This window comes from Monosiga brevicollis, genomic scaffold (assembly GCF_000002865.3).
Source record: "Monosiga brevicollis MX1 MONBRscaffold_5 genomic scaffold, whole genome shotgun sequence".
Classification (NCBI taxonomy): domain Eukaryota; class Choanoflagellata; order Craspedida; family Salpingoecidae; genus Monosiga; species Monosiga brevicollis.
In genome coordinates, this window is record NW_001865042.1 from 538,235 (window position 1) to 559,808 (window position 21,574).

General features: G+C 55.7%; 4 protein-coding genes across 4 annotated transcripts; all 4 read right to left on the reverse strand.

The window, feature by feature from the left end:
- Window positions 1-242: 242 nt before the first annotated feature.
- On the reverse strand, window positions 243-13,969 carry MONBRDRAFT_20211 (uncharacterized protein). Its single transcript, XM_001744242.1, has 4 exons — window positions 13,316-13,969; window positions 13,107-13,175; window positions 12,761-12,979; window positions 243-12,538 (listed from the first exon to the last, which is right to left on the reverse strand). The coding sequence occupies exons 1-4, from the start codon at window positions 13,706-13,708 to the stop codon at window positions 389-391; spliced, it is 12,831 nt and encodes a 4,276-aa protein (XP_001744294.1). The 5' UTR covers window positions 13,709-13,969; the 3' UTR covers window positions 243-388.
- Window positions 13,970-14,920: 951 nt separating this feature from the next.
- MONBRDRAFT_23840 (uncharacterized protein) lies at window positions 14,921-16,853 on the reverse strand (the record flags this gene model as incomplete). Its single annotated transcript, XM_001744243.1, has 3 exons — window positions 14,921-15,391; window positions 15,536-16,486; window positions 16,767-16,853. The coding sequence occupies 3 exons, from the start codon at window positions 16,851-16,853 to the stop codon at window positions 14,921-14,923; spliced, it is 1,509 nt and encodes a 502-aa protein (XP_001744295.1).
- Window positions 16,854-17,588: 735 nt separating this feature from the next.
- Window positions 17,589-18,092, reverse strand: MONBRDRAFT_2363 (uncharacterized protein; the record flags this gene model as incomplete). The annotated part of the gene is made up of 1 exon (XM_001744244.1): window positions 17,589-18,092. A coding segment is annotated over one exon (504 nt), but the record flags the coding sequence as incomplete, so codon positions are not given.
- Window positions 18,093-19,489: 1,397 nt separating this feature from the next.
- On the reverse strand, window positions 19,490-21,429 carry MONBRDRAFT_18216 (uncharacterized protein; the record flags this gene model as incomplete). The annotated part of the gene is made up of 7 exons (XM_001744245.1): window positions 21,201-21,429; window positions 20,926-21,095; window positions 20,349-20,820; window positions 20,178-20,251; window positions 19,982-20,070; window positions 19,720-19,840; window positions 19,490-19,600 (listed from the first exon to the last, which is right to left on the reverse strand). The coding sequence occupies exons 1-7, from the start codon at window positions 21,313-21,315 to the stop codon at window positions 19,490-19,492; spliced, it is 1,152 nt and encodes a 383-aa protein (XP_001744297.1). The 5' UTR covers window positions 21,316-21,429.
- Window positions 21,430-21,574: the final 145 nt, after the last annotated feature.

Below are 21,574 nucleotides of genomic sequence, written 5' to 3' on the forward strand. Positions count from 1 at the left end.
ACAGCCTCTCGCCAAAACCCCTCGGAGTCAGTACAGTATATATTCAACACACACAAGAATGACTTGGTACATTACACATACAACTCTGTTTTCGTGTCGAGCGAGCTAGCTGTTTGTGTGCATTGAGTGGCGCATCTTCCGCTGCTGCATGCACGTTGCAGGTCAGCTGGATTGGCCTTCTGCCGAGTTTGTGTGTGTGTGTGTGTGGTGAAGAATGTGACGGACTGACTCGCAAGAACTTTGAAGACCATAGGTCAATTATCATGATATTTTTATATTCACAGGCACGACACACGTCCAACAAACAGCAACTTGCTAATTCCATAGAAAGAGCAGAAACGCACAGCCATACTCAAAGCGTCATAGGGCCGACGCGGAAGAAGCACAACTAACTGTCCAAGCTCATCAGCAGTGCGGTGCCACGCTTGACCCAGTGTTCAGGGGGCAGATCACCGGTCTTGAGGTCCACCGAAATGACAAAGGACCATGCAGACGCACCGCCTTCGCCCGTGCGGTTGGGATAGTAATAGCAGGGACAAGCATAGCTGCCTTTCTTGGCGACCTTCTTGTTCTCAACGGGTTTGAAGTGGATCGTGGGCATGCTGCTGACCAGCTGCATGGCCTCCGCCTCCACAAGGCAAGCATTGCGCTTATCCCACCCCGCACCCTCGAGGAAGAGTCCACGCACGTAGACACCGTCCCTCGGCTCCTCCACAATGTTGACGTCATCGACGGTCATGACCGAAAACTCCCATGAGAGCGTGTCGATTGACACGCCGTTGGAGCGCGCCGCTTGCTGCAGCACAGCCGTGAGAAAGCCCGTCGGGAAGCTAAAGGCCGACATCCAGAAGATAAGGGGCTGGCGACCCGTGACTGCCCACTGCGTCAGAAATTCAATCCGCTCCACCAAGTCGCGCATCCACGAGGCCAACGGCTTTTGGGACGGGTACGTTGCTTTCCAAGCTACCGGCACCTCGCCCTGATAGATGCACTCGAAAATCTGCTCCAGCTCGTGACTCATCACCACCAGTCCCTGGATACCGTGATCGAGGTCGACCAGGTTGACGCGCATCGCCTCCAGCAATCGGTTGTATCGCTGGATCTCCTGCAGCAACACAATGTTCAACGGACGCGGATCAGCCGCCAAGAGCTTGGCCGTCGCCTCGTAATCGATGGTCTTGGGTAGCCGCGCCAGCATGTCCCGCGCCAGCTCCAAAACCTTGTCCTCCCGACTACCACCCTCTTTGGCGCTGACGGCTGGCTGCATGGACACCAGCGTGCCCAGCAACGTGCGGGCTTCCCGGATCATGCTTGAGATATCCGCGTTGGCATTTTGCCCAAAAGCGGTGGGGGGGTCCACGCCTGGCAGCGTGTTGATGTAATCCTTGTATGACTGCAATGGGCCATCTGGAGGCACAAAGTAGAGCGGGCTGGCCGACACCGGGCACGCCTCCACCTGCAACACCTGATCACTGAACAGCTCGTTAATGTAGGTCAGCAAGAGGCGTCGATCCCAGTCATCTGTCACGTGGCCACCGTAGTTGATGCCCGCAATCAGGTACTTGAGTGACTCCCACGGTGTCTCCTCATACTCGTCCAGGAAGAGCGCCAGCAGGTTCTCCGAAACCTCAAAGTCCGAGTCGTTGAAGGGGTATTGCACGTTCCAGCCCAGCATTTGGAACTTGCGACGCTCGAGCAAGATGCTGTGGAAAAAGGTCAGGGAAAACATCAGTTTCTTGTACTTGGACGAAGCGTTGCAGCGCTCAAACTGCTCCTCGCTGATGGTGTTGTACAGCCGCTTCATGTTCGCCTTGATACCATTTGGTGGTTCCGTTGTCATCTTGATACCCGCCTGCAAAATCGAAATCGGGAAGCGCGGGTCCGGCTTGGAGCTGAGCCACAGCCGAAAGTCGGGGTGCGGCTGCTGTGACTCCAGCAGCTCCACCAGCTTACTCAGGGAGGGCATCCAGCTCAAGGAGAGGTGACAATTCGCCAGGAACACCCAGTCACCACGCGAAGCACCCTCGGCAATGAGGCGCTCCGCAATTGGTGCCTGCCCTTGACCGAGAGACAGGCTGTGAAAGCGGTCGCTCATACCGGAGCGTTCAGCAAGATCCAGCAGCTGCTTCGTCGGATCCACGCCCACAGATAGAACAAAGATGAGTGGCGTCATGGCATTGGAATCCGCCAACACGGCGTTCATGTCAAGTGGTGGTGGCTCCACGAAGCGCTGGCCCAGGTTGTTGACAATGTACTGGATGGCAACAATTGCCACGCGGTCCGGGCGCAGCGCCCGCACAATGCACATGCGCTGCAGCTCATTGCAGGTGGCCTGCCATTCCCCTGGCAGTGGCGCCGTCTCCGGTTCGGGATGCACATACCACGCCTGCCAGTCGCGCAGCTGCTGCTCAAACGAAGCCGTCAGTCCTGCAAACTTGGGTAGCAGCCGCTCCATTTCCGTCACGTTGTCCCAAGCCTCTGAAGTAATCCAGCCGGGCGCGGGGTTGGGCACCTGCGCGTCGCGATCGAGCACCTGACCGCCGCGTAGAAAGAAGTTGTACTCGCCCAAGGCAATCTTGTTCTGGCTCTCCAAGATCTTGGCATTCATGTGCAGCGCAAAGAGTAGTTTGTGCTTCTCAAACAGACCTCGGCAGGTGTAACGGTACACCGCATAGTTGTGATACTCGTTGATGCTCTCGATGCGCTGGTCGAGCGCTGGCGCCTTGGCGCTGTTGTCGATGCTGAGCGTGTACAGATTGATGTAAGCATCGAGCGAAAATTGGTACATAGGGTCAATCTTGGACACATCATCAAGCACAAAGAAGAGCACCGACGCTCGTGACGCGGACGGACGGTAACCCTCACGTGCCGCATCAATCTCTTTCTCCGTTGCTTCCGCCACCACAAGTTGCTCCGACACCTCCACCGAGGTGACCTTGGAGGTGTTCAGCGTGTTGACCAGCTCCTCGTCGTCCAGAAGCGAGCCCTTGGCCGAGCTCAGAAGCTGCAGGATCTTATCTTCCAAGTCCACCAGCTTCTTCTTGCCCGCGGCAATGTTCAGAACGAGCTCATTCTTTTGCTTTTCCAGCTCCGGGCGCTCCTTGGACACGACAATGCCGAGCAGCTGCGCCTCCAAGCCCTGTTGGACGACCGCAAAGTTGACGATCGTGGTCTTGGTCGAGATCTCGGGAGTGTAGTGAGGGTTGCTCATCTTGGTCGTCAAGTAGAAGCGAAAGTCTGGATTGTACTCAATCTCCTTATCCCCGAGCTTGAGCATCAAGCGCCCGCCCACCTTGGTAAAGGCTTTGTTCAGCACGGGGGCCAAGGATGGGTCCAGCTCCTCGCCCACATTCTGCATCAGCACCGGCGTACCAAACTGGATGGCGTTTTCGAGCGTGCGAATGTAGTCAGGTTGTTGCATGTCCACCACCTGCAGCTTGCGGTCGCGCTCCATGTTTTTGATCCATTTGATGGCCTGTCCCTGAGGGTCAATCATCAGTGGCCAGCGCCGGCCGCGTGTCACAATCACACCGTTCTCCGTGCTGAATTGGTCGGACGGCAGGCCTTGAATGTTCCAGAAGCGCACGTCTGTTGCCTTCGCCAACAGAGTTGTCATGCTGAAATCGGGATCGGAAGGGATGTTGTTGTCCCGAATGTGGCGCCGCCACTGCTCGACAATGCGAGCACGGTACTCGCTGATAAAGGGACCCAGGTATGAGAGAAAGCCAGCACACATGAGGCAATCACCCACCAAGAATTTGATGCCGCGTCGCAGCTCGCCAACGCTCTGCTCCCAGCGCGAGCGCTCGCCGGCCAAGCCCGACACCAGTTTGGCGGCACGCTCAAGCTTGATCTCTGTCTGTTCACTCTTGATGCGCAGCTCTTCCTTGGTCTGAAGCTTGCTCTCGTAATCAGACTGCAGCTTGGCCACCTTCTCCGTCACCTCGCGCAGCTTGGCCTCGGCCTCTGCCAACGAGTCTTCCTTGGCCTTGAGGGCCGTTTGCGCCGCTTGCAAGGCCTGGCGCTTGGGTTCCACGACCTTGAAGATGCGGCCATATACATCCATGGCCCGAACCCACATGCAGAGCGAGCGTGCCGCATTCGAAACGCGACCCACCACATCTGGATCAAACTCTGGGCGCACAACGTAGGTGCGTACCTTTTTCAGCGTCTTCTCAGACATGTTGTCCTTGTCAAACTCAATCAGTTGGTTGATAAAATTGGTGTCACCCAGTTGACGCTTGGCTTCCGCCCAGTCTGGCTTGGATTTGCGCAAAACCATGACAGCCTCCATGACCATGGCCACGAGATCGGGCGGCTTGCTGTACGACTTGATCTCCGTGATGTCGCCCTTATTAAGCGAGTTGAGTGCCTCCATAGCGCTCTCCAGAGCCGGCAGGGCCTCGTCAAGGTCGGCCTGCGCATCCGAAGCCAACTTCTGACACTGTTTGGCCTCCACGCTAATCTTCTCGCTGCGCTGGGACACGGCCATCTGCTGATCGTCGGCCTCGCGCTTCTGCTGTACAATGATGACGAGGTACTCCTCACACTCGCGCTGAAACTCGGCCACTTGCTTCTTCGTCTCAACCAGCTCGATGGACATTTGCTCTACCTTGGCACTTGTCTCGTCAATCTTGCCCAAGCCATTGGCAAGCTTGTCGGCAGCATCGCCCAGCTCGCGGCGCTTCTCCGCCAGGAGCTGCTTGTAGCCCATGACGAGCTCGAGGTAGTTGGTTGGTGTCACATAGTTGTGTCGCTTGAGTTCCTCCAGCATCTGGGCCGAAGAGCTCAGGACCGACTGCTGAATAACGGCAAAGGTGGATGAGACGGCCTTGCGGACGGCCTCGCCGTCCTCCCCAGTGCCAAAGTCCACATCGTGCATGTATCGGTGTGCCACGGCGAGTAGGGCATCTTCGGGCCATGCATGAAAGTAGTCGATGGTGGTACAGTTGACAAGGCCGGGGTACATGCGCAGGCGGTTGCGGAAAGCCTCGCCGACGGGGCTCATGCACAGGACAACGCGCAGGTTGTTGCGAACACGGCTGATGAAATACTTGTACAGGCCCACCGGCGACTCGTCAAGACCTTGCTTGCGCGCCAGCGGTGCCAGCTCATTGCGAATTTCCTCCAACTCATCCGGTGCAAACAAGTTGGGAACCTCGCCGGAACTCAAAATGTTGTTGATATCCTCCAAAAAGTCTTCAATGACAATTTGTGTGTCAGTAAAGAGGAAGACTGTCGGCTTGTTCTCAAGACCGGCTTGTCGATACAGCGTCTTGAGGTCCTCGCGAAATTCGTTGATGCGGTACTGCCGCGTGACCTCAATTTGGAACACCTTAAACTCGAGCACGTACGAGGCGAGGCGCGTGAGCGACTGCCGCCCAGACCCACCGACACCAATGAGCAGCATGTTGCCACGCTCACACCGCACGACACGGACGACACGGCACACGTGTTCAATGGCATCACGGAACAGAACCAGGTCCATGGGAACAAAGCCCGATTCATTGTACTCGTCCAAACGCTCCTGCAGCACGCGTCGCAGCACTTGGGGATCGCGCACATCCTCGTACACGGGATTGTCTTCGGCTTTCAGAAAGTCCGCAAAGACGGGCACCACGCGATTGGGGCAAAGGGTCGAGTAGGAGATGTTGAAAAGCTCGTGCAGCTTGTCCTCAATAAGCTTGGTGAATTCAGCCACGTCCGAAGAGCTGATGAGGCGATCGCAGAAGACGCGAAAGCACTCGTGCACCCACAGGCGCGACAGCGCATCGGTGGTGTCGTGTACGTCCTTGTGAGCGCGCAAAAGACCCTGGAAAACCTTGGAAATATCGCGCAAGTTGAAGAGGTAGTGGATTTTGGCCGGCGTAGGCAGCATGCGCGTAGACATGTACTCATAAACGTCAATGGTGCCATTGGTCACCATGTCACCCACCGGCTTGCACGCCTCATCAAAATCCTGTAGCTTTTGGTTGATCATGGTTCCAAAGATGCGTTGAATCTGCGACCGGCTGGGAAAGGTCATGTTGATGACGTTAAAGCGGCTCTGAAGGCGCCGGCTGATGACAGAGCGGCCGCCCCCGGGCGGACCCATGGCCGCCACGACTCGCATGTCCTTGATGTGTTTCAACACCTGTTTCTGCCGGTCGTACATGAACCCGTACTCCATGAGCTGGCGCAGCAATTCAAGCGGGGGCTGGCTTCCAAAAGTATCCTTGGCCGGCATGTTCAGGTCGTCCAGGAAGGTGAGCAACTGCTTGCCCCCAAGGGGCACAAACACACCCTTGGTACGCTTCTCCACCTGGCCCTCAATGATCTCTTGCACGTTGTTTGAGCTGGTTTGCGAGGACATGTTGATGGTTAGGCGATTAAACTGCGCTGCATCGAGCTTGGCCATGACAAGCTCGACCACCGAAGTCTTGCCCGTTCCAACTGGACCCACCATCAACGTCGGGCGCTGATGTGCAATCAAGTTGGACAGCAGAAACTCGTAGCGCACTGTGTCCACCGTGGGCACTTGAATTGAGTGATAACTTGCATCAGGGGCGTACTTCCACCCCGCCGAAAGCTCCTTCTCCCAATGAGCCCAAGTGTGATTCTTCACGTCCACAAAGTACTCGTACACGGTGTCCTTGGCTGGGAATTGACCCTCAATCTCACGGATGAAATTGTCAACCAACTTGCGACCTGCCTCGTTCACGCCCGCGCAAAGGGACCACACACAAGCAAAGAGGAACCACTGTTCCAGAAGACGCGCAAAGTGGGCCTTGTCCGCGGGGTCGATGCCATTCTCGGGCACCAAAAAGGCGTCGAGCAGGTTGCACAGGGACGTCACCCGACTCAGGAGGGAGGTTTCCACGAGTTCTTCGCATTTGTGGCGAACAAAATCAAGAAGGCGTTCGACATACTTCTCGAAAAGGGCCTGCAGCGGGCCGCGATAGGCTTCAAAGCGCGGATTACTGAGCCACGAAGTGACATAGGGTTGCCAGCCGAGGTCAGCCGTGTCGTGGTACACCATGCCGCAACGTGACACGGTTGCCGGCGACGCAACGGCCAGATCCTCAACCTCAAAGAGCAGCGAAACTTGCGCCGGCATGGAAATGCGATCACCGTTGATGAGGGTCAGGATCTTGTTGTCGTCCATGACCGAATTCATGCTCTCAATCCACAGCGTATCAACGGGACCATCAAACACAATCCACTTCTGATCTGGCTTCTCATCGGAGCAGACGTTGCGCATCACCGAGGAGAGCACGCCATCCGTCCACTCGTTGGTGGCAATGTTGAACTCGCCATACAGCTCAGCCAAGGAAAGCGCCTTGGGATTGAGCGGGTACTCCCGCACAGGTACAAAGCCCTCCACGTTGTCGCGTGCACACTGCGTCATTGCACGCTGCAGCGTGTGCCAAGCAACACTCTTGCCTGAGCCAGTGCGCCCGACAATCATGACGGAGTGGCGCGAGTTTTTCGTCTCAAAGAGCTGAATGGCTTTGGTGATCATCCAGGGGGTGGCTTGATAGCCCTGCTTGACCAGATCCGCCTTGATGGCCTCGCGGAAGGCTCCATACTCCACCTCCATCGTCTCCACGCCTGGGAAGAGGTCGGACATCATGTGTTGGAGCAGAGGCAGGTCAGCGCCCGTCATCTTGGCCACGTTCATGTCCTTCATGGCAAGCAGCAGCACCTCCTCATGCGGCATTTCGGGCATCGCCTCACGCTTGCGTCCAGCATACAACAGAGTTGAGACCATGGCGCGAAGACCATAGTCATAGTGGTCTTGCTTGGACAGCTGCTGAGCTGCAAGCTTGTACAGAGTGTCAGCCTTCTTGGCGAGCACGCGCGTGTTGTTGAAACCCTGGCCAAAGAGGATGATCTCGGCGATAAGTTGCGTGTCTGGCTTCATCATGGAGATTGGACGGAACATGGACTTGAGGTTATCTGGCAACTCGGTGCGCCCGGCATAGCCAGGGTTCATGGTGATGAAGATGCCGCAAGACCAAAGCAGGTTGATGTCCATGCCCTCGAACGTGAAGCGTGTCTTCGGGTTCTCTGGCGAGAGCGGAATCTGAGCCGAGAGGATGGAGAGGATCTGCTGGGCCACGACGGAAAGCACTTCGATGTTGATGCGGTTGAACTCATCAAAACAACCCCAGGCGCCAGTCTGTGCTAGACCGCGGAACATGACGCCAAGCGACTTGTAGTCCATGCCGTCAGAGCAGTTAATGACAATGACGTAATCACCCAGTGACTTGCCAAGATCCTTGACCGTCTCCGTCTTGCCGGTACCAGCTGGACCCTTGGGCGAGCCACCGCGCTTCAAGTGCAAGGCCGTCGTCAGGGTCATGTAGCAGCGGTCCGTCAAAGGCGTAATGACCAGGCGGCCGCTGTTGCCGGAATACTCGTACCCATAGCTGAAATGGGTGTTGGTTTGGCGGATGATGCACTCCCCCTCGCTGGGACCGGTTTCAGGCTTTTCCCAGTAAAACCGCAGCTGCATCAGCCACTCAAACGCATTTTGGTCGATGTTCGCCACTTTCAAGAGGCGATCGATAACGTCGCGGGAATGCACTTCGATGGTGATGAGTGCCACAAGCTTTTTGCGTTGCGTCTTGTTCTTGACGGCTCGCACAGCCTCAGTCAGCTTGTTGAGGAGTGAGACCTGCTTCTTCTTGATAGCTTTCAGGCCAGCTTTGGCCCCGTGTTTCTTGTCAGAGATGGCCTTGAAGCACTCAGATGTCCAAGCCATTTGACTCACAGTGAGAACAAGCTGGCCGGGCCATTCCTTAAGCCACTTGTCGCGCTTTTGCTTTCGATGCGCGACCATGCATTCCTGAAGCAGCTGCTTAAGAGTGTGCCGCATCTCTGTCTCCACAGAGGTCAGCCAGACCTCAACTGGCCCATCCAGGGCAACAGCGGTCTTAAACGGCACGTACTCTGCATCTGCAGAGGTCATGCCCAGCGCTTGAACCTGGCTGCGCCCAACGGCATTGTGCAACTCCAGACTCTTGACATTGTCAAAGCATTTCAGCAAGTGCGGCTGCACGGCAGGCGGATTTTTGGACTGCCCAAGAATCTCGAGAAGGTCATCATTGGATACAAAATAGAAGCGAGGAAAGGCTTGACGCTTGGTCTCGAGATATTCATCCAGTGACTTTTGAATTTGCTCGAGTACGCCATTCATGGCGACAAGCTGTGCGAGCAAGCCGTCGCGGTGGGTCGCGCGACAAGCGTGGCAGTCCTTGTGCAGGTGCACACCAATATCCTTAAACTGGGCATCCATGAGGTCAAATTGCTTGGTTTCTTCGGGCAGTTGCTGCCGAATGTCCTCGCCAAGGAAGATGTTCTCCAAGTAGATCCACTGACGCTGCACGGTCAGCAACATGTCCACCACCTCCAAAACCGTTCCCAAGGTCTTCTCCCAGCGGTCCACGTCTGCCTCAAACGCCTTGACAAAAGGACTGGCCTTCATGGTGGCCAACTTGATCTGATCATCTTCGAGCAGCTGGTAAATGTCGTCCGTTCCCTTGAGAATGAAGTGGCCACGTTCCTTGTGGGCCGCTGCCTCGAGCTCAACCGTGGCCCACACCTCGGTGATGCCGGCCAATGTTTGCTCGATGCTCAGTTCCTTGCTAGCAGCCCGCGAGATGTCGCCCACTTCTTCGTTGAAGCGGTCAAAGCCGAGCTCGATCATGCGGCCAAGGGTAAACTCTTCTGACGTATGGCTGAAGTTCTCGCCGACGTGGCCTTGAAGGCGGCTCCAGTGGCGCTCACGGAGCGCTGGATTCTTCAGATCCTCAATGAGAGGCATGGTGCGTCGGAATTGATCGATTTTGTTGCGATAGGCGGCGGTCATTTCCCAGTCCTTGTCCTTAACCTCACGCAACATTTTGAGAAGCCGTTTGTTGAAGCTGGTCGCAGTTTGCGCGAGATCGTCCGTAACAATGTCAGCAAACTGTGTGTCTCGCCAAGAGATGAAATTGTTGTCCCACTCCTCCGCCAGACGCCAGAGCTGCTCAAGGTGGCCCAAATCTTTGACCGTGTCCAAGATCTCCTGAAATGGCTCTTGAGTGATGTCAAAGACTTGCAGGCCATTCTTCAAGGCTTGCTCCGCCTGGCGCGTCGTCTCCACCTTGGCCTTGAAGGTATCAATGGCCTTGAGGGCCTGTTCGGGTGTGAGGGATCCCGAGGTCGGGCCATCCTCGAGGAACTGGGAGCGCAACCCGGCAGCGTTGCGCGCGAGCTCGTCCAAGGATGCCAAGAGGCCTGACTTGCATTCGGATTTGGCCTCCTCGATGAGAGCAGCGCCCTCGCGGAGGGCGTCGTTGAACGAGGTCCAGGCGGCAGCCAGGTTGAGGTGAGACTGCTCCACCTGAGCACTTATGCTGACATCATACTTGTGAAGAATCTCAAATCGCTCCTTGAGTGGAGCAAAGCGCTGTTGAGTTGACTCACGGCGCTTACGAGCCTCGTCGTACAGGGCGACGGACGCAATGACGGCATCGAGGCCCTCGGGGCGCTGGCGCAGCAAGCGGGCCTGTTCCTCGAGATAGGCGTGCAGATCAGCCAACTCCTGCACCGTTTGATCATGTAGAACCTGGCTCAATCGGGTCTGCCATTCCTTGCAATGGTCCAAGAGAGCAAACTTGAGCAACGACGTGTCCAGGTGCAGAAACTGTAGGATAACGAAAGTCTCCTCCTTCTGCACGTTGTGAGAGACCTCCCCATACCGGGCAATGTCGCCATCAAACTTGGCCAGGGAAGGCTGCATCTCGATGTATCGCTCAATGAAGCGTGCTTTATCGGTAGCCCAGATTTCGTAATAACGGTCACGCCAGCCCTGCGCAAAGGCCTCGGCCTCTGGGCGGCACTTGTCCATATCCCGCGCAATACGGTCCAAGAGCACGCGAACATCGCGGTCGGCGCGGGCAGCAGCCTCGTAGGATGGCAGATCCTTGACCTCACGCTGGCTCACGGCCGCCAACAGCCGCGGGATGACCACGAGACCAGCCATGATGCGATCGGCAACGGTGTTGACCAAGCGATAGGTGAAATCGAAGCTCGGCTGGAGAAGGAGCGAAGAAGATGCATCATCCAAAAGGACGCCGACCTTGAAAAGAGGCGCATTGAGCGTCTTGCCGTCACCATGCAAAGCTCGATTAAGCTCGCTGAGAGAGCGACGCGCCACGGTCACCAGAGCATTTTGAAGCCGCTCATCAATGCCGGCCACGTACAGCTTCCAGGCCGATTGCACGGCGCTGGGGTCACCACTAAAATCCTTGTAAGTAGCCCGCAAGGCTGCCACGATCTTTTGGTGAATGGTGCCCAGTCGGCTGAGAACGCGTGCCACGTAGCGCTCCTGTTGTTGCGCAAACTCCGTGGGCTCGTACATGGTCTTGGCATCGTAGACGAAAAGAGATCGCTGAGCGGCCGTGTCGCACAAAGCGCGCACGTAGGCCTTAGAAGCGAGGTAGTTGTCAACTTGCTTGCGCACGGTCGCAGCATTGGCGCGCACCGTGTTCACGTACTCCTTGATGAACTTGGCCTTGTCCCAAGTTAACTTTGTCAAGCCGTTGTGCACCTTGTTGTCAAGCAGCTGAATGCGTCGGCTGAAAAGCTGCTGCTCGTCGTCCGCCAAAAGATCGTAGATGCGGTTGTAGTCTCGCACCACCAGCATGGTCATGTCACGTAGACAGCGCAGCTCCTCCGATCGATGGAAAATATCCCGCGCCGGTGCTGGAATGCTCATGCCCAACTTGTCAAAGTACTGGATCTCGCGAAAGAGACGCTCGAGGGAAGGATCAAAGTTGAGGGCGAGTCGACGATCAGGGCGGCGCTTCATGAGACTGATTTCCAGCAGTGCCTTGAGGTCGGTGCCTAGTTGCGCGACCCAAGCGGCATGGGTCTTGTTGGCAAAGTCTGCAAGTGCATTGCTGAGCAATGAATGGCTATGCAGCACTTCGTTGCTAAAGGTCGCCTCGTCACCGCGGTGGCCCGCATCGGACGTGGCATGCAGCTGACGCGAAGTCAGCAGTTGCTGAGATTGATCGATGTTGGTGCGCAGCGCCAGCGCCCACATGCAAGCACCAGCATACTTGGGCATCGTGGGTCCTACTGGAGGCGCGTCGCGCTGCTTGGAGAAGACTTGCTTGACATGCTCGAGCTCGTCGTTGAAACGCTTAAAAACGCTGTCCGTGTGGCGGTTCAGCGCTCGGCGCAGCGTCTCTCGAGCTCGCAAAGGTGCAAAGATGGTCAGGAGCTCGACACCCTGCTCCACTGAGGTGGCTGTCTCAAATGCAGTGCCGATGATGCCCTGCATGAGCACTTCCAGCTCCTTCAGCGAGGCCTTGAACTGGACAAACTCGTGCTGAAACTTGTTGGACTTGACATCGAATACGAGATCCTGAACCTGTCGCAGTTGTTGTAGGCTCGCGGCAAAGTTGGCCTCGAGCTGCTCGAGGCTGCGGCTGAGCTCCGGACCTCGGGTGCCAGCCAGAAGTGGGGGTGGTCGAGTACCAGCGCCCTGACGCCGAGCAAAGTGCTTTTGACTGACGCACACTTCAAGGAGATCGCGGCAGCGCTGAATGAAGGCATCAATGTGAGCAAAGAAGCTGCTATGATTGACGTCCCAGCCTCGATTGGAGCAGGTCAGGTGAATTTTCTTGCGGTGCCGATATGTGGCCTTCCAGGCCTCGCAACAAGCGATGGCATCACGGATGACACGAGATGAATCATCGACATCTCCTTCAAAGATTTCGTCCACAGCAATGCATTCACAACAGCGCGAAATGATGGCGTTGCTCAGCTTCTGGAAGAGACTGGTGATTTGCTCGCGCGAGTTGTAATGCTGAGAGTGCAGCCAGATCATGCGCACGAGGTCGACCAACTCAGGCAGGCGCTCCGGGATCGCATTGAGACCCAGCGTGTTGAGACGAGTGCAAGGATCAGCCAGCACGGAGAGAAACTTGAAATTGCTTTCCGACTACGTCATTGGGGGAACAGGATCAGGGGATGAACAGCAAGGGACGACACGTTGATGGTAATTGCATATAATCGATCACACATTGCCCAGATCACCGAGGTAACGGGCGCGGGCAGGGAAGACTTACCACGCTCATGCCCTCAGCAATCTTAGAGGCCCAGGACTCAAATTGGGAGACGTAGGAAGAGTTGGCAGCCTAGAAGGCGTGTAATGATCGCGCAAATGAGGGACGGTTAAAAAAAAAAATGAGAGTAGAAACAAATGAGGGAAACAACAAATGCTCGAGCCATACCCTCGGGGGTGAGGCACGACAGCAAGACACGAAAAGAAGCGGACCTTGAGCAGAGACAAAATACGTTGAGCTTTTGGTTGATCGAGTTGAGCGTGAATGCCGCTCATGTCTGCTTGGCGCTGGCGCCAGTAGGCAATTTCGTCGAGGGGCATGTCGATGGCGGCCACGCCCTCGACGCTCGTGCTGCTGAGCACCTGTCGCAGGAGGCGAGTCCATTGAATGACGGTTGAATCAAGACGCTGAAGGAGGTCTCGGTCTTGGATGGCAGCATCAGACAGCTCTTCATTGGGGATGTAGAGCACGGTTTTTCCGGCAGAGCGATTGCTGGCTTCGGTGAGCGCAGACATGAAGCGGTTGAGGCCAGCAGAAAATTCATTGCGCACAGAATCGGGCCAGGAGCCACCGGTGGTAAGGAGTGGTGCATAAATGTCACTCATGACCCGCAAGAGACTGGCCAAGTAGTCACCATGCAGAGCGCCGCAACGGACGTTCGCGTCAAAATCGAGCCAGGGGTACAGGTAGGTGTCATTGGTCCGCAGGAAGTAGTTGATACTACCCACAAGCTCTGTTGGGACTTGGTGGGTCACTTGCAGCACGCCGTCCTCGACGAAAATGATGAGAGCAGGAACTTGTCGCTGGGTAAAGAACTCATACACCGCGTGAAAATGACCCTCCTCACCCCACTTGGCATCGCCCAGAGAAATGGTGATGCGCTCTTGGATGGTTTTGAGCTAGAACCAAGGGAGGCAGTCAGAAGCACGCGTTGAGAGGCAATTTATTGAGCAGACGACACAATCAAACACGCATGCACCAGGAGAGACTGGAAAGATAGATGTTAACGAACCATGTATTCACGCATATCCATCATGGGCATAGATGCCGGAGGCTCCGAGTCTGGGGTTGGGTCGACCAACACCTCGCGCACCAACGGCTCTGCTGGGCCATCTTCTTCAACAAGATCATTCCCATTTGTGGCCGCCTTGGCTTCAATGTCTGCAGCTGGTTCAGTCGGAGACGATGGGGAAGGATCCTCAGCCGAAGGCACAACGGCCACCTCGGCTTTGACACTATTCACGGGCTCTGGGTCCAATGACCCGGTAGTGGTGGCGCCACCATTGCCACCATCATCGGCGCTGGTGGTACCCGCGGCACCGTTCATGTGGTTTGTTTTGGGAAGAAGACTTGCTTGAACACTATGAACAAGTCTTTCTAATTTTTCTTGCAGGGTAAAAGCGGGGGCGCCGGGGCACCTGGATAACGAAAGCTACGAGCTGCTCAACGCGATGTTCAAGCGAAAGAAATCAGCCAAGATGCCACCAACGAGCCAAATGCCAAAGGTAAATCCCGAGCCCAATTGAAAAACACACACAAGACACGCACAAGACACGCACAAGACACGTCAAGCCCTTGACCCTGCCACCACAACCGCCTTTCCAGCGACTTGACCAGGGGACGTACCTCGATCGATGCTCACTCGCGCTCGTTGAAATGAAACCCCCCCCCTTTTTTTTTTCCCAAATACGCGTCGTCAACTGTTTAAAACTATAGTTTATCGATTTTTCACACCGTCATTGTTTCAATTTGAAGGATAAGATTTTATTTTAGACTGACACAACTTTCTACCGTCGCCCGTTGAGCATCTGCAGTCGTCAGTTGAGCGTCTGCGCTTTGAACTGGGCAGCCAGGGTGCGCATGATGGCGGCATGCTCCAAGCCGGGCTCAGCCTGTTTGACCGCGCCAAAATTTTCTTTGACAAACAGGGAAAAGGCTGTTGGGGCGCGTTTCTTGCGGGGAGTGCCATCGGCCTTGAGCTGTGGCTGCAAGATTAACCGACTGTGGCAGCGACCGCAGACCTGACGATCGACGTTGATGGACTTGGAGTGACGACCAAAGACATGCCCACACTCAGCATTCGTGCACTGATAACGATAACGGAATTCAATCTCATAGCTGTGACACGTCGTGATATTGAGGTGGCGGTATCGGCGCATGGCCCGCGCAGCCCATCCCTTGAACACGCGGCCATGCGGAGGCTTGTTAACACCATTGATGAGCCAGGCCGCAACATGGCACAACTCGTGACACAAGGTGTTTTCAAGCTTCTCCTTGGAATCTACAACCTAAAAGCGATGTTGACCAGGCAAGCGGGCGCCGAGGGTGGTGTGAGCACACGAGGAGTCAAAGAGGAGGGTGCGGGATGGCTGATTTCAAGCCCAGCTTGGTTCACCTAAAGGCGGCCGAAGCAAGCCTTCGGATCGCCTCACCTTAGTGGAGAGCTCAATTGACGCTGTGCGATGACCTGTAGCCCGCTGCAACCGCAGTACGGCTCGCCCGGCGGTGGTATTGAGGCGATTGCTCCATTTCAGCTCAAGGTCCTGAGGAAGCTGGCGGTCAAAAACCTGAACATTATACTCTTGAAAGAGTTGACTAGCCAGGTGCTCGCGGCTTCGTCGAAACATAGACTGGGACTGTCGAAAAGCGACCTTGCTCTTGTTGGTTTTGGCATTTGATCGGGACACGGTTGGCGTCGTCGGTGTGCAAGGGGTGCGCGAGGTGGAGCCTGTATCAAATTCATAAAATTGACCCGTGGGCGCCTCGCACAATGGACGCAGTGGCGAACGCTCTTGCTGCACGCTTTCTCGGTGGCGTCGGCGTGGTGTACGAGGGGTCATGCCTCGGAGATTCTCGCCCTTCCACGGTGATGGTACGCTTGAAGGCGGCGAAGCATACCCTGGGCCATCTTCGAGATTCTCATCAGTATCCTCCGCACCCATTCCGTCGTTGTCTTCCGCAGCGTCATCTTCAGTGACATTATCAGAGTCTTGTGCTTCTTCCTCATCGTCGTCCTCACTCTCATCTTCATCGCCGTCGTCGTCATCGACAATAAAGTCACTGAGGTCACGATCCCAATCGTCATCCGAAACCTCATCGCCCGAACGCAGCTCCGAGTCGGCCAGACTGACACCACTCCCCTCGCTGGATGGCGTGGGAGATGCTGCCCCAGGGCTCTGTGCCTCAATTGCCTCTTGATCCGACAATGGTCCCTCCTGGCCATCATCGTCATCTCCATCGCTGTCTGAGAGCAGCACAGCACGAGCCGGCTTCGCGCCCGATCGAGGGCGGCGGCGACGAGTCACAAATGGCAAATCATCCTCGGCGTCAGAGACTGATCCGTTGAGCCTGGTGGCAATCGTAGCAGAGGCAAGATGGTGGCTCTGTGATTGGCCAAGCCGGGGTGACGACGCCGCGGTATCAGCTGGCCTGGGGGAAATGGCACTTGTGACAACAAATTCAGGACTGGTGACATTTGGTGACGGCATGGAATCCAGCAAGGATGTGTCTTGAGGCATTTCCAACATGGCGGCTACCTAAAGGCGTGTCACGAAGCATCATCATCAAGGAAACGTGAAAGGTCGCAACCCGAGCACAAGCCAACCCCTGGTACGGCCATTCATGCCACCCACAAAGGCACAGTTGCAAGTGGAAGGAACCTACCGCTTCAATAGCTGCCTGCAATGATCCAAATTGATCCCATCCATACATTCGGGCGGCTTGAGGCCAAGCCGCCATGTTCCCCGCCATGTTTTTGGTTGAATGAGCAAGTCACGCCCTCTGCCGACAATCATTGATGGGAATGAGACGTTGTCGTTGCGGTTTTTGTTCACAAGGAAATACTCATATTTAAATTTTGGCGGGAAGATTCAGTCACAAGACATTCATTGGGTTTTGTCAGGCTTGCTTGATGGGGGTTTTGCGATAGCTGCAAGTTCGGGTTCGGGGCCAGCGAGGCAGCGGCAACGATCCCAGAGCCACAAGGCATATGAGCCCCGTTAAGAGGCACAGGCAGATGGCTGCGACCCCACCCAGGCTCTTTTGGAGGGGCACCAATTTCCCTAGTGCCGCCGGATTCTCAATATAAGTGTTGACATGTAAGATGAGCTGAGCGTCCCACGCATGCCACGAGTTACCGGGCAGATGACGAATGTGAAAGCCCAACTCGTCTACCACTGCCACGGTGCCGGCACAGGTGGCCGAATTCGGTAATGGCCGAGACGCTGGCCCCTGGGCCTCGGCTCGAGCCTTGGCTTTGGCCATGAAGGGGAATCGCTTCACGAGTTCTCGATGGGCTGTCGACATGGTTCGCGGTGTCGGGGTTGGATCTCCCGCGGGTGGCGAAAGCACTGACGCCGCATCGGCCTCCTGGGCTAGCTGAACAGTAGTCAGGCGTCGACTGTACTCGATGGGCCAGTGTTCGGACCAGGCGCACGCGCCGTCGATACCGGATGACAGAGGGTGGGCGTGATGACAAGCTTGTTTGTAGGCGGCCAGGCTGGCCGTGCAGAATAGAGATCCCGCCGAGAGAAGCGTTGTAAGGTACGGAACAAGATAATCCCGAGCGTGGGGCCTAAGGCGTTCCAACAGAAAGGCCAAAAATGGGTGTCCGGGTGGTGCCAGCATCATGTCATTGGAGACGCCCGCCGTCATGCCCTGGTTGAAGAGCATGCGACCACGAGCTCGTTCCAGGAGAGGGTCGTGACGTGCCGTAGCCACGATGTCAAGATCCACGTAAATGCCACCATAACGATGCAGAATCATATAACGAGCGGCATCGACGCGCTGGATCACGCGTGGATACCCTTCAAAGGTGGCTAACAGTGATGGATAATGCGTGGCCACGAGTCGGTGCAGACGGGTATCACTCCAGAAAACGTAGCGACAGGCTGAGTGGTTGTGCAAGCGCTGCCACGACTGCGCACTCTTGCGCCAGCGGTTTGGGATGGAGCCGTAGTCTTTGTAGGTTTGATGAATCCAACAGGGCACAGCCACTGATCCCTCGATTGACGGACTCACGTCTGGTAGCTCATCACCCGTATCCATCACGATGGAGCCAGTCATGAAAGACCCGACGGCTCGAAAAGCGCTACACCAATCACAAACAAGGCCGTCATCAGGCAAGGTGAGACGACGAGCGAAGGAAGAGGTGCCCCGTCTCAAGGGAACGCCAACACCACCAAGATGATTGCGGTGCGCACCTGGCATTTGTAGCGTGAACGCGTTTCATCCACTGCGATGCTGCAGAGCAAGGCTCAGCACCCAGCTCGGCGCGAATTTCCAGATCTATACCGCACGCCCCCGGATCAGCCAGCAAAAGCGAGAGACGAGGGTATTGCTGACGGAAATTGTGACTCCTCGCTCAGTTTTCGGCCAACTCACCAGATTCATAGTACGTGATTCCCAGCTGCAGGAACAAGTATGCCAAGAGTGTCAGTAGAATCCCAAGTCCAGGAAGCACGAGGCCGCAGCAACACCGGCGGGTGCCTCGTCGCAAGTAAGCCAGCATCGGCATGGCGTGGGCCACCAGCAAATCCCAAGTGCCCAAAGAACGTTCGACCCTCAAAGGCAAGTGTGTACAGCAGCAGCCCAACTAAGACCGCCATCAAAGCAACTCCATGCACATGGCCGGTGTACATTCAAGAATGGCGACAAGACTACCAACAAGAATCAACAACTGGGGAGAGATTGTGCCGCCATGCTCGGGTGTGCTGTCCCCCCTCAAAACCAAAGTGTTCAATGCCAATTACGCATGAAATTGTGGTGTTGAAATGCTTTTTTTTTTTTTTTTTTTGTCACGCGAATCCATCAACACGTTCTATGCTATTCGTTCTATGCTATTCTTCTTGCGATCGCTGAGCTGCAGCAGCACTGTGACGAGAGCGACCGATGGAGGAACAATCAAGCCACAGTCTAGGACGTTGCTGACACCAGTGTCGCTGCTGTGGCTCCACTCAAAACCATCAAGTCGAGAAAGAATGAAAAAAAAAAAACGAAATCTCAAGAGCACAATCTTTGCGCTGCGTTTACACTGAGGCACCAGGGCCCTGAAGACGGAATTGAACGCCGGCTTTCTGCGTGGTGGAATCAACCCAGCAAAACGCGACGTGCCAGTGGAAGACTCGCATGAGAAAAGGTTGAGCAGACACGTGCCCAAGTGCAACCTGCGTATGCATATTGCAAACAATCTAGACAGCAAAAACTTACATCAAGGCGAGAGATGATGTCGGTATTGCGGAATGCGGAAGCCGTGGTAAGGACACCAGTTGGGACCTGATCCTTGTTCTGAAGAACTGGATATCAGCATGCGAAGCAGGCGGGGAGGCGCTTCAGATCAGATGTCGGACGAGCCGAAATGGCCTCGGAGCGCATGACCATTGTCAAAGTTACTGGCATTGAAGCAAGGGTATCCATAACTTACGCGTCAGGGCCGACGTCACAATGCAGATGGGTGTGGTGACATAGCCAGGCTCGGGTCCAGACACAATCGCGCTCACCTGTTGAAATTGACATGTTGGAAAGGTTAGAAATGGAGACTGCAGCTAATCAAGCCAAGACGTAACACCAGGTTGCCAACGAGTGGTGCATTGAGCAAACATCGATAGGTCAGACGTACGTGGACATCGGGCTTATTCTTGCCCTGAGCCAGATCAGGCGATGAATAGCCCTGGGCGAAAAAGGTCATGCTGAACGCAGTCTCCGCCATCTGCTCTTCCGTTGGGCCTTCGTGAGAAAAGCTAAATTGCATAAGCCGAGTAGATAGACCATGAGCGTTTTAAGATGAAGGGGTAACTTGAAGGAGAAAGGAGTTGAATGATCCGTTCATCGGGGCGCTCAGAGGGAAGGCAAAGGCCCTTCCTTTGCTCCGAGTTACGTACACGCCCATGGAAAAGACTTTTGGGTACTTCAACAAAAAGGAGCGACCCCACTCAAAGCTGGCAAGAAGGCCAAACACGGTGCCACAAGCCTACGTTTTGCCTCCAAAGACAAGGAGAACCGTGAGCATTGGGGACGGCAGGCAGAAGACACAACCCGGGCCCGGCAAGGTGCAGCGCAAAGATGGCTCTGACCCACCACAAAGATGCTGGTCCACAAGAGCTGGGAGATGGTGAAAAAGGCCGAGTACTGAACGGGCGACACGGGTGACTCTGTCAGACACCAGAATCAAAAAGGAGATTGAGCAATTTCATGTGCCAGTCCCAGGGCAGCAAATCTAAAACTAAACTACCAATTGGGGGGCCACACCAGTTTGGGCGAGATAGCGCTGAGAGCGACGGACGATTGAGGCATCCGAGCCCGGGAAGGGCAGGGCGTAGGCGTTTACGCGCTGATCAAAGCGGGGCAAGCTTGATTTGGGGCCGCGAGGGCCCACGACAGGCACGTTGACCTTTGGCATGCGCTTGCGCAGGGCGCGGAGCTCTTCGGCACTGCCAAAGCCGTGGACAGCGCTCTCGTAGGTGGCATAATGCACGGCGCAGCCCTTCTCGCCAGCGTGGAGTTGGAGGTAGGACTCGACTGAGGCAGGACGAGAGCCTTCCGGAAACTGGGATACGGTGAAGAGCGTGCCCAGATCTGCGGGGATGGAGTCAAAGCCGCAGGCACTGATGATGGTGATGCCCTTGGCCTTGGCTTGCTCATTGTACTCCACCTCGATGCGCTCGATAAATTCGGGTTCACCAGAGATGTCCAAGTAGTTGGTGCCAGTGTTGACGCAAGCCTGTGCAAATGGATGGTTTCGTTTCCAATGGAGGAGGGGTTACGATCAGAAACAAAGCTGGGCCAAAAGAGGAGGGTTCACAGGGCAAAGGCGACGAGCACAAACCTTGACAACTTGCTCGCCGAAGAAGCGGTAAGGGCCCACACAGTTCAGCAAGATGGTGGCCTGGCTACTGATGGCCTCGAGCGAGGCGGCATCGTTGACATCGCCGACCAAAACATCAAAGTTGGCGCCAAAACGCTCGTTGACGGCCTGCACCTTGGACTGGCTGCGCCCTGGCACGTGACAAGCGATGCGAAAGGTGAGGGCGGATCGCCATGACGAGTCGCCAAAGCTGGGCACAGCGGCAGAGTGGCAACGAGGACAGTCCCCAGGCGTACCAGCAATAGCCACGCGCAGGCTTTGGCAGGCATCATCCGTATGCAAAAACTTGACGACGTATTGGCCGGTAAAGCCCGATGCGCCAAAGACGACGAGATCATAGGGACGAGCCATGGTGCTGTCGATAATTCAAAAGCTGTGGGATCGAGTCCAACCAAACAGACCGCAAGAATCCAGGCAATAGGAGACGCAGCAACGTGTAAGCCTCACCACACACGGATCAACCCGGAACCAGTAAAAAGGCAGATCAGGGCACGTAGATCAAGCCGACAGCAGCGCGCACAAAGACGGAAACTGCCACCGAGAGAGAGAGAGTGAGAGAGAGAGAGAGAGAGAGAGAGAGAGAGAGAGAGAGAGAGAGAGAAAGAGAGAG

What these genes read in the sequence shown, in the direction of transcription:
- MONBRDRAFT_20211 (XM_001744242.1), bottom strand. Translation starts at nt 13,708, where the DNA reads ATGAGTGACATTTATGCACCACTCCTTACCACCGGTGGCTCCTGGCCC. An exon ending in TTGCTGAGGGCATGAGCGTG is followed by an intron (nt 12,980 to 13,106) that starts GTAAGTCTTCCC and finishes CCAATGACGTAG; the next exon opens with TCGGAAAGCAATTTCAAGTT. An exon ending in GCTGTTGTGAATGCATTGCT is followed by an intron (nt 12,539 to 12,760) that starts GTGGACGAAATC and finishes GTCAGTCAAAAG; the next exon opens with CACTTTGCTCGGCGTCAGGG.